Source organism: Trematomus bernacchii, unplaced genomic scaffold, assembly GCF_902827165.1.
Source record: "Trematomus bernacchii unplaced genomic scaffold, fTreBer1.1, whole genome shotgun sequence".
Classification (NCBI taxonomy): Eukaryota; Metazoa; Chordata; class Actinopteri; order Perciformes; family Nototheniidae; genus Trematomus; species Trematomus bernacchii.
The window spans coordinates 2,047,466-2,063,686 of NW_022987905.1; the positions used below are offsets into that span (position 1 = coordinate 2,047,466).

At 42.1% G+C, this 16,221-nt stretch overlaps 1 protein-coding gene across 3 annotated transcripts in view; it reads right to left on the bottom strand.

Annotated features, from left to right (window-relative positions):
• Positions 1 to 16,221, bottom strand: part of vaspb (vasodilator stimulated phosphoprotein b) — a 32,947-nt gene that overhangs the window by 1,560 nt on the left and 15,166 nt on the right. Inside the window, exons 2-14 of one of the 3 annotated variants that reach the window (XM_034114719.1) lie at positions 13,936 to 14,107; positions 9,386 to 9,566; positions 8,469 to 8,501; positions 8,251 to 8,314; positions 4,948 to 5,045; positions 4,226 to 4,554; positions 3,121 to 3,257; positions 2,915 to 2,966; positions 2,732 to 2,759; positions 2,444 to 2,483; positions 2,216 to 2,272; positions 999 to 1,071; positions 49 to 106 (exon numbers count right to left, since the gene is read on the bottom strand). In XM_034114719.1, the coding sequence (XP_033970610.1) occupies positions 49 to 106; positions 999 to 1,071; positions 2,216 to 2,272; positions 2,444 to 2,483; positions 2,732 to 2,759; positions 2,915 to 2,966; positions 3,121 to 3,257; positions 4,226 to 4,554; positions 4,948 to 5,045; positions 8,251 to 8,314; positions 8,469 to 8,501; positions 9,386 to 9,566; positions 13,936 to 14,107 (1,322 nt within the window). The remainder of the gene's footprint in view (positions 1 to 48; positions 107 to 998; positions 1,072 to 2,215; positions 2,273 to 2,443; positions 2,484 to 2,731; positions 2,760 to 2,914; positions 2,967 to 3,120; positions 3,258 to 4,225; positions 4,555 to 4,947; positions 5,046 to 8,250; positions 8,315 to 8,468; positions 8,502 to 9,385; positions 9,567 to 13,935; positions 14,108 to 16,221) is intronic. The other 2 variants (XM_034114721.1, XM_034114720.1) reach the window with 2 other exon arrangements.

A 16,221-nucleotide genomic window follows, 5' to 3' on the forward strand; every position in this document is an offset into this window, starting at 1 on the left:
ATTTTGAAGATAAATAAAAAAAGACTTTTTAATGCAAAGAATTCTTACCTCCGATAATTTCTTCCTTGACTTTTTGTAGTTCTTTCCGCACCTCCTCCAGGATTTCCTGCAAACAAATGGATTGTCAGTCATGGCACAGTTACTAGTGATCTGAGGCCTGTACTACAAAGCCAGTTTAACATACCCTGGATCTCTTTGTGTTATCTGGTTTTAAGGGGCCCTATTAAGATCATGTATATGTTCATATTTGTATTTTGAGCATTTACTGTGACCTGTTTACAGAACATGCTCTTTATTTTTCTCATACTGCCTGTGCTGCAGCACCTCTTTTCACCCTCTGTCTGAAACCAGAGCCCAGTCTGCTCTGATTGGTTAGCTGGCTGGCTCTGTTGTGATTGATCAACCATTAAGAGATGTCCCGCCCCTTAGCCTATCACGTATGTGTTGGAGCGCTAACCAATAGAAGCGTAAGTGTTCTGTGGTGATGACACTATGGGTGTTTCTCAATGTCGAGGAAGGATGCTCCAGAGCCACTATTTCAAGCATACTACGTCATCGAGTGCCGCCGAAGGACTGTTCCAATGTCCAGCATACTTGGAATTCTACCGAGGCCGGCATACTTTGTAGCGGGACATTTTGAGGCTGCACATGTGTAGACTCCGCGGTCTTAAAATCCCCACAATACTTTGCGCACGGACCAATTTCCAAATCTTTGGCGGAAATCGCGCTCCATTTAAGGCGGGGCATATGACTCACACCGGCACACCTGTTAGCCTGTTCCACAATTCTTCGTTTTCCGAGGCTAGGAAGGATTCTTGCCTCGCTTCTGAAGCAAGTGACTCGGAAGACATGTGCTACCAAGCAAGCGTCCTCGACATTGAGAAACACCCTATGTTCCAGAATCAAACAAAGGAGTCCAATGGAGGAGTTTCAGGCAGGGGGGGGGGGGGAGGGAGTGTGTGGGAGAGAAACTGTTGCTAGGCGGATGAGAAACTCACCTGTTTCATTTTCTCTAAATCCGAGTCTTCCATTCCTCCAGCATCGTTACCGTTGTTGCCAGCAGGCTTTGGCCTATTAGAAGACAAGAAACACAGAAAAAGACAAATATTTATTATTATATATATTAAGTTTGTGTTTCAGAAAAACAAGAAGAAGCCAAGACGGTCCATGGCACTGCATTGACAACGAGCACCTCACCAGTAGTAGTAACAGAGGGATGACGGAAAAGTGAGTAGAAAGTTGTCCACAAACCCAGAGATGCCAAGCCTTTCTGAACTGATAGCAATTCAGAAATGAACACCCACGGAAAAAACAGGAGCACAGCATCGACCCCAGCGCTCAGAAGTGACATTAACCATTAATCACACCATCAGGCCGATTTTCCTTTTTCAGCGATGACACGCCCGGCTGGAAAACCTACGAGTCCCCTGGGTGCATGCTACTCTCTGATCCATTAGATGGTGCCATCCTCTCTGGAAAATGCTTATGTCTACTTACCAGCAATGAGAACCCAGAAATGTTGAGTAGTTTTATGTTAGATATGAATAGAAAGAGTCCCCAATACTTAAAAACTGCGAGATGTTAACTTGCATATGTTGGGCAATTTGCACAATTAGCATAGGTTGCGTTACTTAGCATTCATTTAAATAGTGAACAGGATACCTACTGGACTCTGAACAAACTGATGGGCCATGGCATGAGTCGTGTGGCGACCACTGGGTGTAGAGACCTCAAGATCAACATTATTACCTCAACTGTGAACCATTTTTTCAAATAGATAAGCAATATGTCCAATACAAACAGTCCAGCATCCTTTAAAACCTCAAGATGAATCAGAATCAGCCCCTCTGGACTACAAATATGGCAATTTACTGGTTCAATCTGCCATTTTTTTATGCTGAAAATACCAGAAAAGGATTCAGCTTGCTCAATAACCCCCATAACCTCCAATATCGTCCAAATTGGCCAATCCATTTTTGATTGTCCATATAAGCTATAATGCTAATTAACATCCAACATATGCAAAGTAGCAAGCAGCAGTTCCTAAATTCTGTTCACCCGTACTGGACATTTCTAACATGAAACTCATGTAACTCAACATGTCCAGTTTCACAATAGGACTCTTTGAGCGGTCACATAGACAAGATGCTGCGCTAACCTGAAAATAAAAGCACGGGGAGCTAAAGCCATGAGTGAAAAGGGGCAGCATGTATACCTGGAACCTTGGGACAATGAGGGGGTGGAGTCCATGCTCTTGGTGACGGAGTTATTCCTGTTAGTGAGACACACACACTCCTCTTAGAATGAAAATGGAAGACACACAAAAGCTTGACAAAGACGCATGTTCACACACTCGCACAGATGGACTCTCAGGGTGAGAATAAACACCTGACACCTGTGGGGAAAGGATTTACTGCATGGATATATGTAAAGGCTGAATTACCTGATCATAGACGACTTTTCCCAAGGTCTTCTCAGGGTGTCTGGGAAGGATATGCAAAGAAAAGCATGAGTTTTCATGCAAACAAAGGTCAGATTCATTTCCGAAGGAGTGTATGTGGTCTACAATTCATTCCCATTTGTCATTTTGTTTTCTTTGCTTGCATGGACTATGTAGATACAGCTGAATGGAAATGGAAAGCCGTAGGTGTGAATATGTCTGTATAATGAAGCAGCAACTAAAATAAAAATAAAGTGAAAAATAAAATAAATAAAAGGGTTCAGTTCTCACCGCTTTGACCTTGAGGCTCTGAATCATCCTGTAAAAAGAAAAGAAAAAAAACCCTCAGTGTTCAGACTGAGTCATCCTCATCATGCCGCTTCTATTTTATAAATATCAGCTACAGTGTCAGGCTATATCAAAAAACACATTTGTTTAATATTTGCAGGTACAAAAATGAATGCCATCTCTTACATTTTCTTGTGGCTTCGCTGCCGGCTTGTCCAAAGTATCTGTAGCTTTTCTCCTAATGAACAGAGGAATCAATTGAGTTAAAACACCACACAGACTTGGACTATTTTAGAAAAAAATACAATATATACAGCATTTCAGTAGGATTTGTATGCAACAAATAAACAAGTCTTATTTAATCAGTGTGGGCATTGTGTATTTTATCTAACCTTCGTGCTAGGATGGCACTCATTTCTCCCATCAGACCTCCTCCTCCTCCTCCTCCTCCTCCCCCCCCTCCCCCGGAGTTGCTGCCGCGGCTGGAGTCAGCTCGGCCAATCGGAGCTGCAGGAGCTCCGTCCTCCTGCTGAGGGCAGCAAACAGCAGAGAAGAGTTCAGCAGGAGTTGTGTGTGTGTGTGTGTGTGTGTGTGTGTGTGTGTGTGTGTGTGTGTGTGTGTGTGTGTGTGTGTGTGTGTGTGTGTGTGTGTGTGTGTGTGTGTGTGTGTGTGTGTGTGTGTGTGTGTGTGTGTGTGTGTGTGTGTGTGTGTGTGTGTGTGTGTGTGTGTGTGTGTGTGTGTGTGTGTGTGTGTGTGTGTGTGTGTGTGTGTGTGTGGGCATGATGACTCAGTGACTGACTACTGATGGCTGCAGGAATCCTAGCAAAGCAAGTAGGAACAACTCTAGGATTGGATCAATGCAGCAGCAGAAGGCTGTTTGTATTATAGATGAGAGCAGCGCTACTTCACTGCCCGGCTAGATGACGCCACGCCCCCTTTGTTGTGGTAGCAAAGAGTCGACGCCAAGCTGAAAATATGGTTTATCGTGTTGAAAAGCTGCTTTGCTCTGTATTGCACGTCCATTTTTTAAAATATTTTATTATTATTTAAAAAAAGACGATATAAGAAGATATCCGTGGCATCAGGGCTCCATAAAGAGGACGGAGATCGTACACATTGGTTCCCGGTCAGTCAACACACGGGAAACGCTTAATCACAGCTATATTATGATGCTAATGAGGTTAACGTCAATCATCAAAGTAAACATGTGTAATGTTATAAGTCAAAGTAGTGACTGTCGGTGATGCATTCAAATCTGGCTGTGGGCGGCAATTCAGGCGAATAGTCGACTAGTCGTCGCATGTATGGAATATATTATGATACGTTGGCAAACATGACAGCAGATATTTTCACCCTAAAAGGGGCGGGACCATGACGTAGATGGAAATGTCCCGTATAAGTTGCTCTCGTGATTTAGAGAAGCACAAAATAAATGTAATCTTTGTTGCTTCAAGAGAAGCTTAAAGAGTGTCAGGACCGTAAAACCAGCGTACTCACCTTGGAAACTTTGCGCAGTTTAGCTCCTGCTAAGGCAGCCGCTAAACCCCCGGGTCCTCCGAGACCACCACCTCCTCCGCCTCCATCACTGCTGCCACCTCCTCCACCTCCACCTCCTCCTCCTCCACCTCCTCCTCCTCCTCCTCCTCCCCCTCCCATAGTGGGTAGGGGTGGTGCTGGCGGAGGACCTGTGGGAGGTGGTCCCGGTGGAGGAGGGATGCCAGAACTAGGTGGAGGTCCAGGAGCCGGAGGAGGGCCGGGGGGTGGAGGAGGAGCCGGTGGAGGGGGGGGGCCTCCAGTGGCTGGCGGGGGAGCAGGAGGTATAGGGACTAAAAAACAGAAAGGCACCATCAGTATCATTTACCACAATATTATAATATATTTGAATCTTCAGACGGTGAGAAACGACATTTCAGTCTCCCTGTTTGTACCACACACTCGGAGATATTGACAAAGACTTTTGACTAAACATACAGAACATCTGGTAGTTTATGCATTTATAAAAAGGTGCTCATCAATCACCCTCATGTTGATCAGTCATTTTTAACTGATCTGTTGGGCGTCGTAGCTTTAGCATGTTGCCCACCCGTGCTCTGCGCCTGTACATTTGCTAACAAACCCTGGTTACTCCTATCGTAGTGAGGTGCAGTTGTTTAGGTGTGTGTTGATCAGTTATTTGTAATCGATTAGGTGTGTGCTGATCAGTCTGTGTGTTTCCTGACCTGCAGCAGCTTGTCGTTCTCTCTCCAGTCTCTCGTTCTCCAGTCTCTCGTTCTCCAGTCTCTCTCTCTCCTGCTGCTCCAGCCTCTGCTGCTCCAACCTGCACATCAACAAACATCTGTCACCAACACACATCTGTAAACATGCTAAATAAATAAATAAATGTCATCAACGGGACGGATAAATGAAGCAGAAACGTATTATCTCACACATGCATTTGCACGTGTACAATTTATTTGAAGGTTTGTATTCCTACAGTTTTATATTATATACATATTTTATTTATTTGTGTTATTATATCGGGCCGTTGTAGAGCATTTGTACATGAAGGCCACCATAGAAACCAGTTTGTGAAGCCTAATCTCCTGAACTGAGGACTACTGTTCAACAAGAACACACTTCAGTGGAGGGCAGCCAGCCATACCTACTAACCCTATCCAACATCTATTGCTTTCAAACAACTCCAAATCTCTAAATGTAGTACTTGGCACAGTGTTGAGCTATAATCAGCTTTTATTTTCAATATTTTTGAAAGAAAGTGGATTTTACTGCTTCTGATTAGCCTACCGCTAAAAAAAGTCCACAGCTGGACAGGGTGGCCTAATTCCAGCCGCCTCAGTCACTACAGCCCTCCCCCCTCCGCCCTCCTCCTCACATCTGCCACTCACAACAGCTGTATACACAACAACACACACACCAACAAGTTCAGAGGTCCATACACACACACAAGTGAGAGTCGCTGAGATTTACAGCTGATCCACTTAGGCGGAGTGCACAGGAGGGGGGGGAGAAGGAGCGTTTATTTATTTCTACTGGTGAATATTGTGAATGTATCAGAGCTGAAAGCATTCATGTGATGTAGCACCACTTGCAGCCATGCTAGATTTATAACGTGTTAAAGGCTCGCTAACCAGCCAACAGGGAAGGGAGGGTTACTTTTAAATGTAATCTGTTATGTATACGAGTTGCCTGTAGAAAAATGTGAACTAATCCAAGTATCACAATTAGGGTTGCAAAATTCCGGGAATTTTCTAAATTGAGGGTTGGCTCTTCGTAGGGAACTTAAATATAGTTGGGGAAAGTATATTCGAGCATAATCTTGACTAAAACAAACAGATGCCATTCAAGTACACTTGAATATCCATGCCATTCCTCAATCACATGCACATAGCACACTGCTTACTGCATGGCTATTGAGACCACACCCCCTACAGGCACTGTGCATTCCTCCATCACATGCACAGAGGATTTATTGTGGGGATTTTTGGATGGGGGGGGGCATTTTTGTTCATTTTTGAATGAGTGGTGTTGGGGGGGATGAGTAATATTTAACTCAACATTCATGTTTTTGTTCTTCAATTAAACAAATGATTGTTCAATAAAAATCATTAAAACTTGTTCTGTTCTACTTACAAATCAATCTGTTGAAATGTCATGTTTTTTAATGAATAATTTTGCATGGATGTTTTCTTATGACAAAACAAAATGTTTATATTTATGCTTGGATATGATACAATCTGATTACATTACCTTGAATTCCCAGTTAGTTCCCATTAATTCCCATGGAAAGTTGCCAATATGGAATATTTCCAAAATTCCCCAGCTTAACTTCCCATGGTAATTTACCGGAAATGTACCGGAAATGTTCCGCCCCTTTGCAAACCTAATCACAATATAAAAGTAATGTTCCCGGATTACTTTATTTTAAATTACCTCAATATCAAATGTAATGCAGATACATCAAAGAGAAAATAAATATCAATAAGATGCCTTTAACTTTGTGTATTATGTAAGACAACAGAACAATGTGACCTTAGAAAAGAAGAAGCCAAGATATTTAGGATAAAAAATGTGTCCTCTGCTCATGGTTAACCTGCAAGGAAAACCTGCCTTTCATTAATCATATTCAGGCAGTAGCCTATACACTTATAATGAAACGCATGAGCACATACTACAGTTTAAAAAAAATCTGAAATAAGATCTGAGCTGAAAATGCACTGTTTTAGTTTAATACACACAGTTAAGATCAAACACACTATTTTATGAACATAGAAGTTCACCTACCTAATTAAAAACAGAACAAATGAACCAAAGAAAGTGAAACCATGAAGCCGAGTCAGGCAGTAGGCGAATAGATTCACACTTGAAGTATTACCCTACAGAACAGTACAGCTTACAGAGAAGAAATAGAGTCTGATCCTTTTACAACAAACACTATCTGCTCTTTTTAGGTTTTTACTACATTTTAATCCTTCTAGTAATCCACAATCTTTAGAAATGTAATCTGATTACATTTTGTTTTATGTAACTGTAAGGGAATACTTTTTGTTGTATCCTGATTACATATTCCTTTTACATGTAATCCATTGCTCCTGAAGCCTGGTCATCAGCCGCTGGGTTTAATAGAAACTTGACAAGACAGTCCTCGTAGCCAATCACAAAGCCTCCCCTGCTGTGCAACATATTACCTTTTGGTCTAAATGAGATTAAAACGTTAATCCTGCGGCGTGCATGGCATCGCTGCGAGTCTCTATCCCACAGATAGATGGCGGCGGGACTGATGGGAGGTGTGCGCCTTGCTGTCTTTCTAACCTTTAACCCTAAGGGGGCTGAGGGAGGGTTTAGCACTGTCACACACTAATGCCATCAAATCCTCTACATATGTGTGTGCGTGTGTGTGTGTGTGTGTGTGTGTGTGTGTGTGTGTGTGTGTGTGTGTGCAAAACAGGACTACCGCAAAGCCAAGACAGCTTGACTTGCTATTGATTGTTATGCAACTAAAACCCAGAGGGTAGTTTGCTTAGAAACATGAACTTCACATGGCCGCACAGAACAGCAAACAGTGAGTCTGCACGGTGAAACAACTTGCTTCTGCTTTTTTAACAAATACTGACACTGCTTCTTTTTTTGTGCTGAACACAGCCTGCAGACACAGAAGAAACCGGGCAGTATTGTGAAGGTGCATACACTAGGGGGGCACAGTGTGGATAAAAGCAACTATAGAGTGGTGCAGTGATTAAGTATTTGTGTAGGCTGTGCACGGGTTAGCATCATAAGGGCTCCCCAAGAGTTTGGATTATTGCAAAAAATAATCTGTGGCAAATCGTTGTTCAGTAGGAACACCTCCACATATTACCACGACTCTATGATATACTTTATTTGTCTCATACTGCCTGTGCTGCAGCACCTCTTTTCACCCTCTGTCTGAAACCAGAGCCCAGTCTGCTCTGATTGGATTCCCGAATAAAAAGTGGCTCGTGGTTTATTGAAATTAGAAAAAAATAAGTAAAGTTTGGTAAAATTACCTTCGCTGTTCCAGCTCTTCTGGAGTGGGTCCATTTGACACTGGACGGGGGAGAGTTGCGTAGCCTGGCAAAGTACAGAAAACATTACTAATTTAAAAGGAAAAAGTGGAACATTGTTGTGAATGATTTGAAACATTCTTGAACAGTTTATGATTTGTATTTTATGACACTCTTTGAATTGTATCCAGCTGTTTATGTGCTTTTTTCGAGGTACACACCTTCTTCTACCCATTCAGATGAGTGTGCAACCTCTGTAGACAGCCGTCATATAACAGAAGGGGCAGAAGAGGGTTTTATGGTGTTTAATTGCACTAGGTTTGCCACACTGTTCAATTGTTTCAACAGTAACACTTTTGCAACGGTTCAAATTTGATCTAATGACCCAGAATAAAACAGATATAACAAAACAGTGCAGTTCAAATCACATTTTTGCACAAAGAGATCTGCAGAAAACCTTGGAAAATGTTTCCAACAGCTGGATTATGGCAGGATAATGTTACGGTGTTATGTAGGGAAACAAGTCTATTATTCGAGACAATAATTGTGAGTCCAGTCGTTGGTTTGATTTAAAGGTCCCCTATTATACTGTTTTTCATCAATATATTATAGGTCTCAGATATATACAGAACATGTCTCTGAAGTGTTTGTCTCCAAATACCAAACAGATCATTGCAGCGTCCGATACTTTAGATGAAAATAAGGAGCCCCTCCCCACGCCCCTCTGAGAGATATTTGGTTAAAAAGAACACAATGGTGCTCTAGGAGGAGATTCAGGTGATAAGGTGTGGGGGGGGGGGGGTTACCTTGGTTGGTGATTGGCTAATGGTTGCACAAGCCCAAAAATCGTTATGACATCATAAAGTGGCCAAAATCTGATCAGCTCATTTTCAGACAGGTTTTTATATAAATGGATCAGGATAAAAAGTGAGAGAATCTTTTTTCCTGAAACTTTCAGAATCTCTTTACACAGAGGGGACACATGTTTATGTATAAAAGACATGACAAAGTGGATTTTGCATAATAGGTGACCTTTAATATGTAAGCGTGTTATAAGGGGGATAATGTGCAGCGAGGCAGTTCTTATTGTGTTTTGTGCCCAACGGTTGCTGGTGAATCTTGCGACGTGTTTATTTACCTGCATCTGCCATGGAGGTGATCACCTCCAGAGCGTGAGACATGCCGCTGGCGAACAGAGTGGCGTCCTCTTTGCTGCCGAAGTTCAGCCCCCACACCTGCCGGGCATCTCTCCACTGGTGGAAGTTGGGCGTGGCCTGGTTATACTTGAGCCCTTTCACTATTGGACAGTTAATAACCACCTGGGGAGCGAACAGACAATAAATGCAAGGGTAAGAGCTGCACATGTTTATCATTTTATTGAGATTAAATTCTGCATTTCCAAAGACAACAATACAATACAAGGACAATGGTGTTGCACATAAAAGGACAATTGAATAAGGGGTGGGGAGGAATTACAGCGTCAATTTATCTTATGCATCTGTATCCATTTAATACGTAGTGTAATCGTAGGTAGACATGCATGCACATTCATGCACATTTATTCCACTAACGTTGATTATTTGTGAACGATATGCATTCGTATATCAGCATCTTTCTCCACAGAGGAATTTACTTTCTGAAAACTCTATAACCTGCTGTCTGGGAACAGTGTTGATGTACGGCTGATGTTTCTTGTGTTGTATATTGTGTGAAGAAACTCAATAAAGTCTAAGTGGGAAAAATGATATCTTCTGCTTTATTTGTGTTGGCCTGTGTTGGTTTGTTTTGCACCCAGCAGGTGGCGTGAAGCCGTGAGCCAGCAGGGGGAAATGCTCTGGGTTTGAGTGAATGTGCTGACTCGCCATTTCACTATTTGTTTAACAGCCGCTGGATTCCACAGAGCAGACGGGAGGAGAGGAGACCCAACACAAATGACCAACAATCGTTTAATAAAGATCAGAACCTCTCCTCTCCAGATCTAAGGGAACTTTTTTATTTGATTAACAAGATTTACCCTTGTAATCATCACCAAAGATTTCATTTAGATTGAAATATATTTACCTTCAGTCATTCAAAAACGTATTTTCTTGTCGTAAATTAAACATGCTTGTGATTTCCAAACATATAATATGCACAAATGAATTGCACCTGCACATATGCATGTACAGTTGAGGCCTAAATGATTAGCCCCCCAGGAGTTATGGAACATTTTCCTAAAATTCTTCCCAATGTTTCCAGCATTGATAAAACTTAATATAATCAAACATTCACCAGTGCTTTTGGTACATTTTGGAAAATAAAATAAGTTTTTAGGCTTGCTTTATATCAAATATAGTGAAAAATGGGTTGGTCAAAAATATTAGCCCCCCCCCATGTGAATTTTTGCTTTCAAAACACACCTAATCAACCAATCAGCTTTCAAACCACACCTAATCAACCAATCGGCTTTCAAGCCACACCTGAGCATTCGATCAGCATAAAAGGACTCTAAGAAACAGGCACTCTGATACCTTATTGAGAGGGACTATACTACTACTCCCACTCACCATGCCAAAGACAAAGGAAATCAGTCTTGAGCTCAGAAAGAAGATAGTGGAGGCTCATGATAAGGGGGAAGGCTATACTGCTATTTCCAAGCGCTTCACAGTGTCTAGAACTGCTGTATGTTGCATCATTGCGAAGTACAAGGAGACACATTCTGTAAGAAACAAACCTAGGCGTGGTCGAAAGCGCAAGATTTCAAGAACTCTGGAGAGGAAAATAGTCAGAGATGTCAGCAAGAATCCCCGGACATCTGCCAAGATGATTGTTGCTGACCTGGCCTCTTCTGGAGTTGATGTTTCAAGGAACACAGTTGTGAGGGCTCTTCATCGTGGTGGGCTTCAGGGCCATCGTCCCAGAAGAACCCCTTTACTCAAAGAGTGACACATCAGAGCCAGACTGAGGTTTGCCCGTGAACATTCGAAAGGTAAAGATGAGTTTTGTAAGTCTGTGCTTTGGTCTGATGAGATTAAACTGGAACTGTTTGGGCACATGGATGTTGCTTATGTTTGGCGAAGAAAGGGAGAGGCCTTCAACCCTAAGAACACATCATGCTGTGGGGCTGTTTTGCAGCCTCAGGCACAGGGAGCCTTGTTCGGGTGCAAGGCATCATGAACAATTAAAATTATGTTGACATTTTGAGGGATAATATGAAAAAATCTGCTCTTTGCTTAGGTCGTCGCTGGGTCTTCCAACAAGACCCAAAGCACACATCAAAATTGGTCCAACAGTTCCTAAAGGACACCAAAACCAAGGTGCTGGAGTGGCCCGCACATAGCCCAGATCTTAATCCTATTGAGAATCTGTGGCGGGTGCTCAAAGTGAATGTCCATGCTCGGAAACCACGCAATTTGGACCAGCTGGAACAATTTGCAATGGAAGAATGGGCCAAAATCCCTCAAGAGACCTGTGCCAACCTAGTCAAGAACTACTCTAAGAGGTTGTTGTCAGTTGTGGCTCAGAAAGGGTACACTATTGACTATTAATGGCCTGGGGGCTAATATTTTTTGACCAACCCATTTTTCACTATATTTGATATAAAGCAAGCCTAAAAACTTATTTTATTTTCCAAAATGTACCAAAAGCTACTAAATAGCACTGGTGAATGTTTGATTATATCAAGTTTTATCAATGCTGGAAACATTGGGAAGAATTTTAGGAAAATGTTCCATAACTCCTGGGGGGCTAATCATTTAGGCCTCAACTGTATATATATTTAACTATCTTCCCCTCATATCTGTATACTGTATATGAAGATACAGCTCTTTCTCTAATAAGAGATTCTTATTCTCTTTATTTATTTTTCTTTCTAGCTTCTCGTTTCTGCTTATAATTGCCTCAGTTTGATTTGACTATATGAGCATGGATGGGATGGGCCTTTTTCTGAGGTTGTTGTTGTTGAAACTGTTGTTCAATCAAGTTTGGGGGGAAAAACATGCACTGAAAAGAGAGGGTAGCAAGTGACCAGAAACACATCACAATTAGGATTAAAGGGGGCATATTATGTTATTTCTTAAGTTAAAGAAGGCAGTGTGTTCAAAAAGCCGTAATGCCGGTAGAAAAACATTTACACACCGGTCCTAGTGATCATAAAAATGGGCTGGGACTCAAATCAACAAAAATGTACTCTTCATAACGACAATCAAAGGCAGTAGGAGACATGGTAGTACATAGAAAATACAGCCCCTTATATTCTCTCCACTGTGCTCTCATCCTAAACCAGATTGCATGTCTCCATTAGACACATATAGAGTCCTTATTGGGTGTCATGCTACTTCCTAAATTGTTGCAGGAAACGGAAGAACAAGCTAACTATCTGAGGAAACATAATCCACTTTAAGGCCCGTCTCTGGGGAACACGCTCGCTCCTGAATGTTTAAAGGAGGAGAAACAGCAGTCGGGAATAGACCCACCCGGCGATATCTGGTGAGTCATAGCGTGTTGATAAGGAAACTTTTGTTCCCCTTTGACATGACAGGTTCACCGGACGGTCTCTCTTCTTATTATGCCAACGTCACGCCCAAAGATAACACTAGATGCTCCACAAAATCACCTTAGTGTGTTTTATAGGTTTGTGTGCATGTAAATGGTCTGTAAAGGCTAGAACTCTCCCCCCGCCCCCAACTGAAACTCCTCCATTGGACTCCTTTGTTTACTTCTGGTATATAATGACGCGTGAATCCACGTTTTGACTGATAAGAAATGTACCATGTTAAACCATAACGGGAAGTTTTACTCAATAAAAACATGAAACTCATCTGTAAGCTTGGTATTGTGTTCTCGCTTCCTCTCGAGCATTTGCAGAAGTGTTCACATAAAAACACACACCGTTACTACGGCTACTGGCAAGATTAAACTAGTAAACAAGAGTGTGCAGAGATTTGGCAATAAATCCAAATAAGATGAATTGTATCAGTAGAGGTGATACCAGTGCAGTTGTTCACCTGTTATCAGTTGTACTGTAGCGGGTACACAGTCCAGGCTGTCATTATGCAAAGTACATTATCGCCAAATAATGCACTTAAAATAAGCAATAAAATGGGAGTGATTGACAATAATGTGTTCTTAGGTATTGTTAAATGATCATAAAGGATATCTATGAAGTCACCTAGGTCTTGGTGCAGGAATGAGTCTTAAATCCCGGGAATGAGTCAGCATTTTAGCCTTAATGGTTTTTTGAATGTGTTTTTGGTTGTTCGCCTGAAATAGGGTCAAACTGAAGACCTTTTTGTTCTACGACGTCAGTTAATACCCCACTGGTGAATTCAAAAAACAGCGGTCGCTAAGAAGTGTATAAATGAGAGGAATAAACGCCATCACGCCCAACATTAGCCGCCTTAAGCTTAGCGGTGATGATGTGAAGTCATGTGACCGTGATGTAGTTCCTTTATAGCCTAATGTCAGTTTTTTACTTCAGAAATCACAAAGTGGTGTTAACATGTGGAGATTATCCTGCTGAACGAAACGTGTGGGTATCATAAACGTTTGTTTGCCAAAGAGATCGTTTTCTACAGTCATTTTTTGTGCAGGGAAACAGGGAGATGCTGCCTTCAGGGTCCAACATAGAAATATGACATCACTGCACCACAGTGTGTACCAGATGTAAGGTTATAAAACGAATGCTGGCCTAGAAGCTGCTACACACACCTGCTGGTCCGTCTGCATCTTGCGCCCCACTATCCTGAAGGCGTTGGTGGTGGGGTTGTGATAGATCTGGACTCGGCTGAAGGCCTGAGGCCCCGCGCCCGCCGGCAGCCACTTCTTGTTGCCATCGTCATAGATCATCACAGTGGCCCGAGCCTGGCAAATACTCGACTCACTGCAACACAGAGGGAAAGACAGAAAGAAACGTTAATTTGATGCAGTGTACAGATTTGAGATTTGATTTGTTGCCTGGCAGTGAAAAGGCAAAGATAGCAGAGGAATCAGCACAAGAGACATGTGTTACACTGACTGGAGACCACTGGAGATCAGTAAGAACCATCACTACCTCCATCATAACTACCACCATGCACTGGTTCATCATTTGAAAACAGAGGAAAAGCCTTTAGCTGAACCATGCTCCAGTTTATTGAAGTGTCACAGCAGTGTGAGATAGTGGACAGGGTCACCACTGTAGGAACAGATAGTGCTGCAGTATGATAGCAGCAGAGATAATATGCCCTGTGTAGCTCACATTATACAGAGGGGGATCACTGAGGCTCTCCCTCACAAAGGCTTGGTTCATGCTTTAGCTAAAAACTAAAAAGTCGGACTTCACATCAATAATTCAGAAATCAGGTTATAATAATAAAATAAAAAACCCTCTGATTTCTCTCACCAGTTTGTCATGACTTTCTTTATCATAAAACCACACATGTTTAGACATACTGTATATACAAAAGGGAGAGAATGAAGGACTCAGCGATAGATTGCAGAAAAAGTGTTGATCTGAGAGGAGAGAGAAAGAGTGTGATGCCAAGCGAGATGGGAGGCGAGACAACAATGGAAGCTGACAAAGACGGGAAGTTGAAAATCTTCCACCTGCAACACATCAACCTCCACCTCCACACACTCCTCCACCAGCAAACATGTGCTGTGAGATCAGCGACAAAACATTTATTTATAGTCTCACACACGAGTTACAACACATCCAGGAATGCATGCACATTTTGCAAGTTTAGCAAGCAGTATTAGTGGGTGCAGAGTGTGATGAGGAAATGCATTGTACTGTCGAGAGGAATACCACAGAAAATAAGTATGAGGCCTAAACAAATGTAGTACAGGAAGTAGAACACAGGAAGAAATGGTGGCTGACTGTAATTTCCCCCTTTTCTCCTCATTTTGCCCCCCTTTGCTCTCCCAACATCCCCTAATCCAAGTCCTCTCCCCCTCTACCTCCATCTGTCCGTGATACAATCTGCTACTTCCTGTGACACAGCAGCAAAGCCACAACCCACTTCCTGCTGCCAACACTGCCTAAAAAGGACTGTCTCAGAATGAACAATCCATACACACACACACACACAAGGTAGTTGACATTTGAAAAACACATAACATATCTCTGGGGTTGCTGTCAATCATAGGAAAGTGTGTTATATAAAATTGCCTTCCTGTGATTGTGTTATTCAGCACACGTCATAGTAATTGTGCCCACAGTGAATGTCAGGCCAATCTTTCATAGGAGCTTCCTGTCCTCTACGCTATGTGGCCACCTGTAGCTGTAGAGATTGTTGCTGAATTGACTTTCATCTCCTTTTAAAGTCATTTGTAAGTCTACATTTCACATTTTAAATGACAAACACTGTATCATTTGTTGGGGGCACCTGGAAGATTGTTGAAAGAGGATGATGATGCTAATGTTTAGGTTCATGTTTCTATGAACCTCTACTGTGACATGTCTCCATGCTTTAATGTTAGAAAAAGGTCTTAATTGTGTTGTGATTGGTCAACAGCTTAGAGACGTCCCGCCCCATAGCCTATCACGTACAATGTGTTGGAGCACTAGCCAATAGAAGCATAAGTGTTACATACAGGGTATATGCAGGAATCCTGAAGTCAAATGTAAGACCTTTTAAGACCCTTTCCATACATTTTAAGACCTCATTCAATTCAATTCAACAACTTTATTAATCCCGCAAGGGGCAATTGGTTATGAGCAGCAGCTTATGTCATGTACACAGGCAGGAACATACAAGAAGAAAACACACACAGATACACCCGGGAGCACAGATGTGGATAATTCCAATTTACACTATAAATAGTTCATAGCATCACAATAATAAATAAATAAATAATCAAGTTAAAAGCCTTTCAAGAATTTAAAAGGTTGAGTGCAGAAGGATTCTAACCGGTTAGATTGGCGACACACTTTACTATATACAGTATTGATTGTCCTTCCTCCTTATCTTCCAACCATTTGGACGCAGACTTGCATTTCCCCATAACGATGTT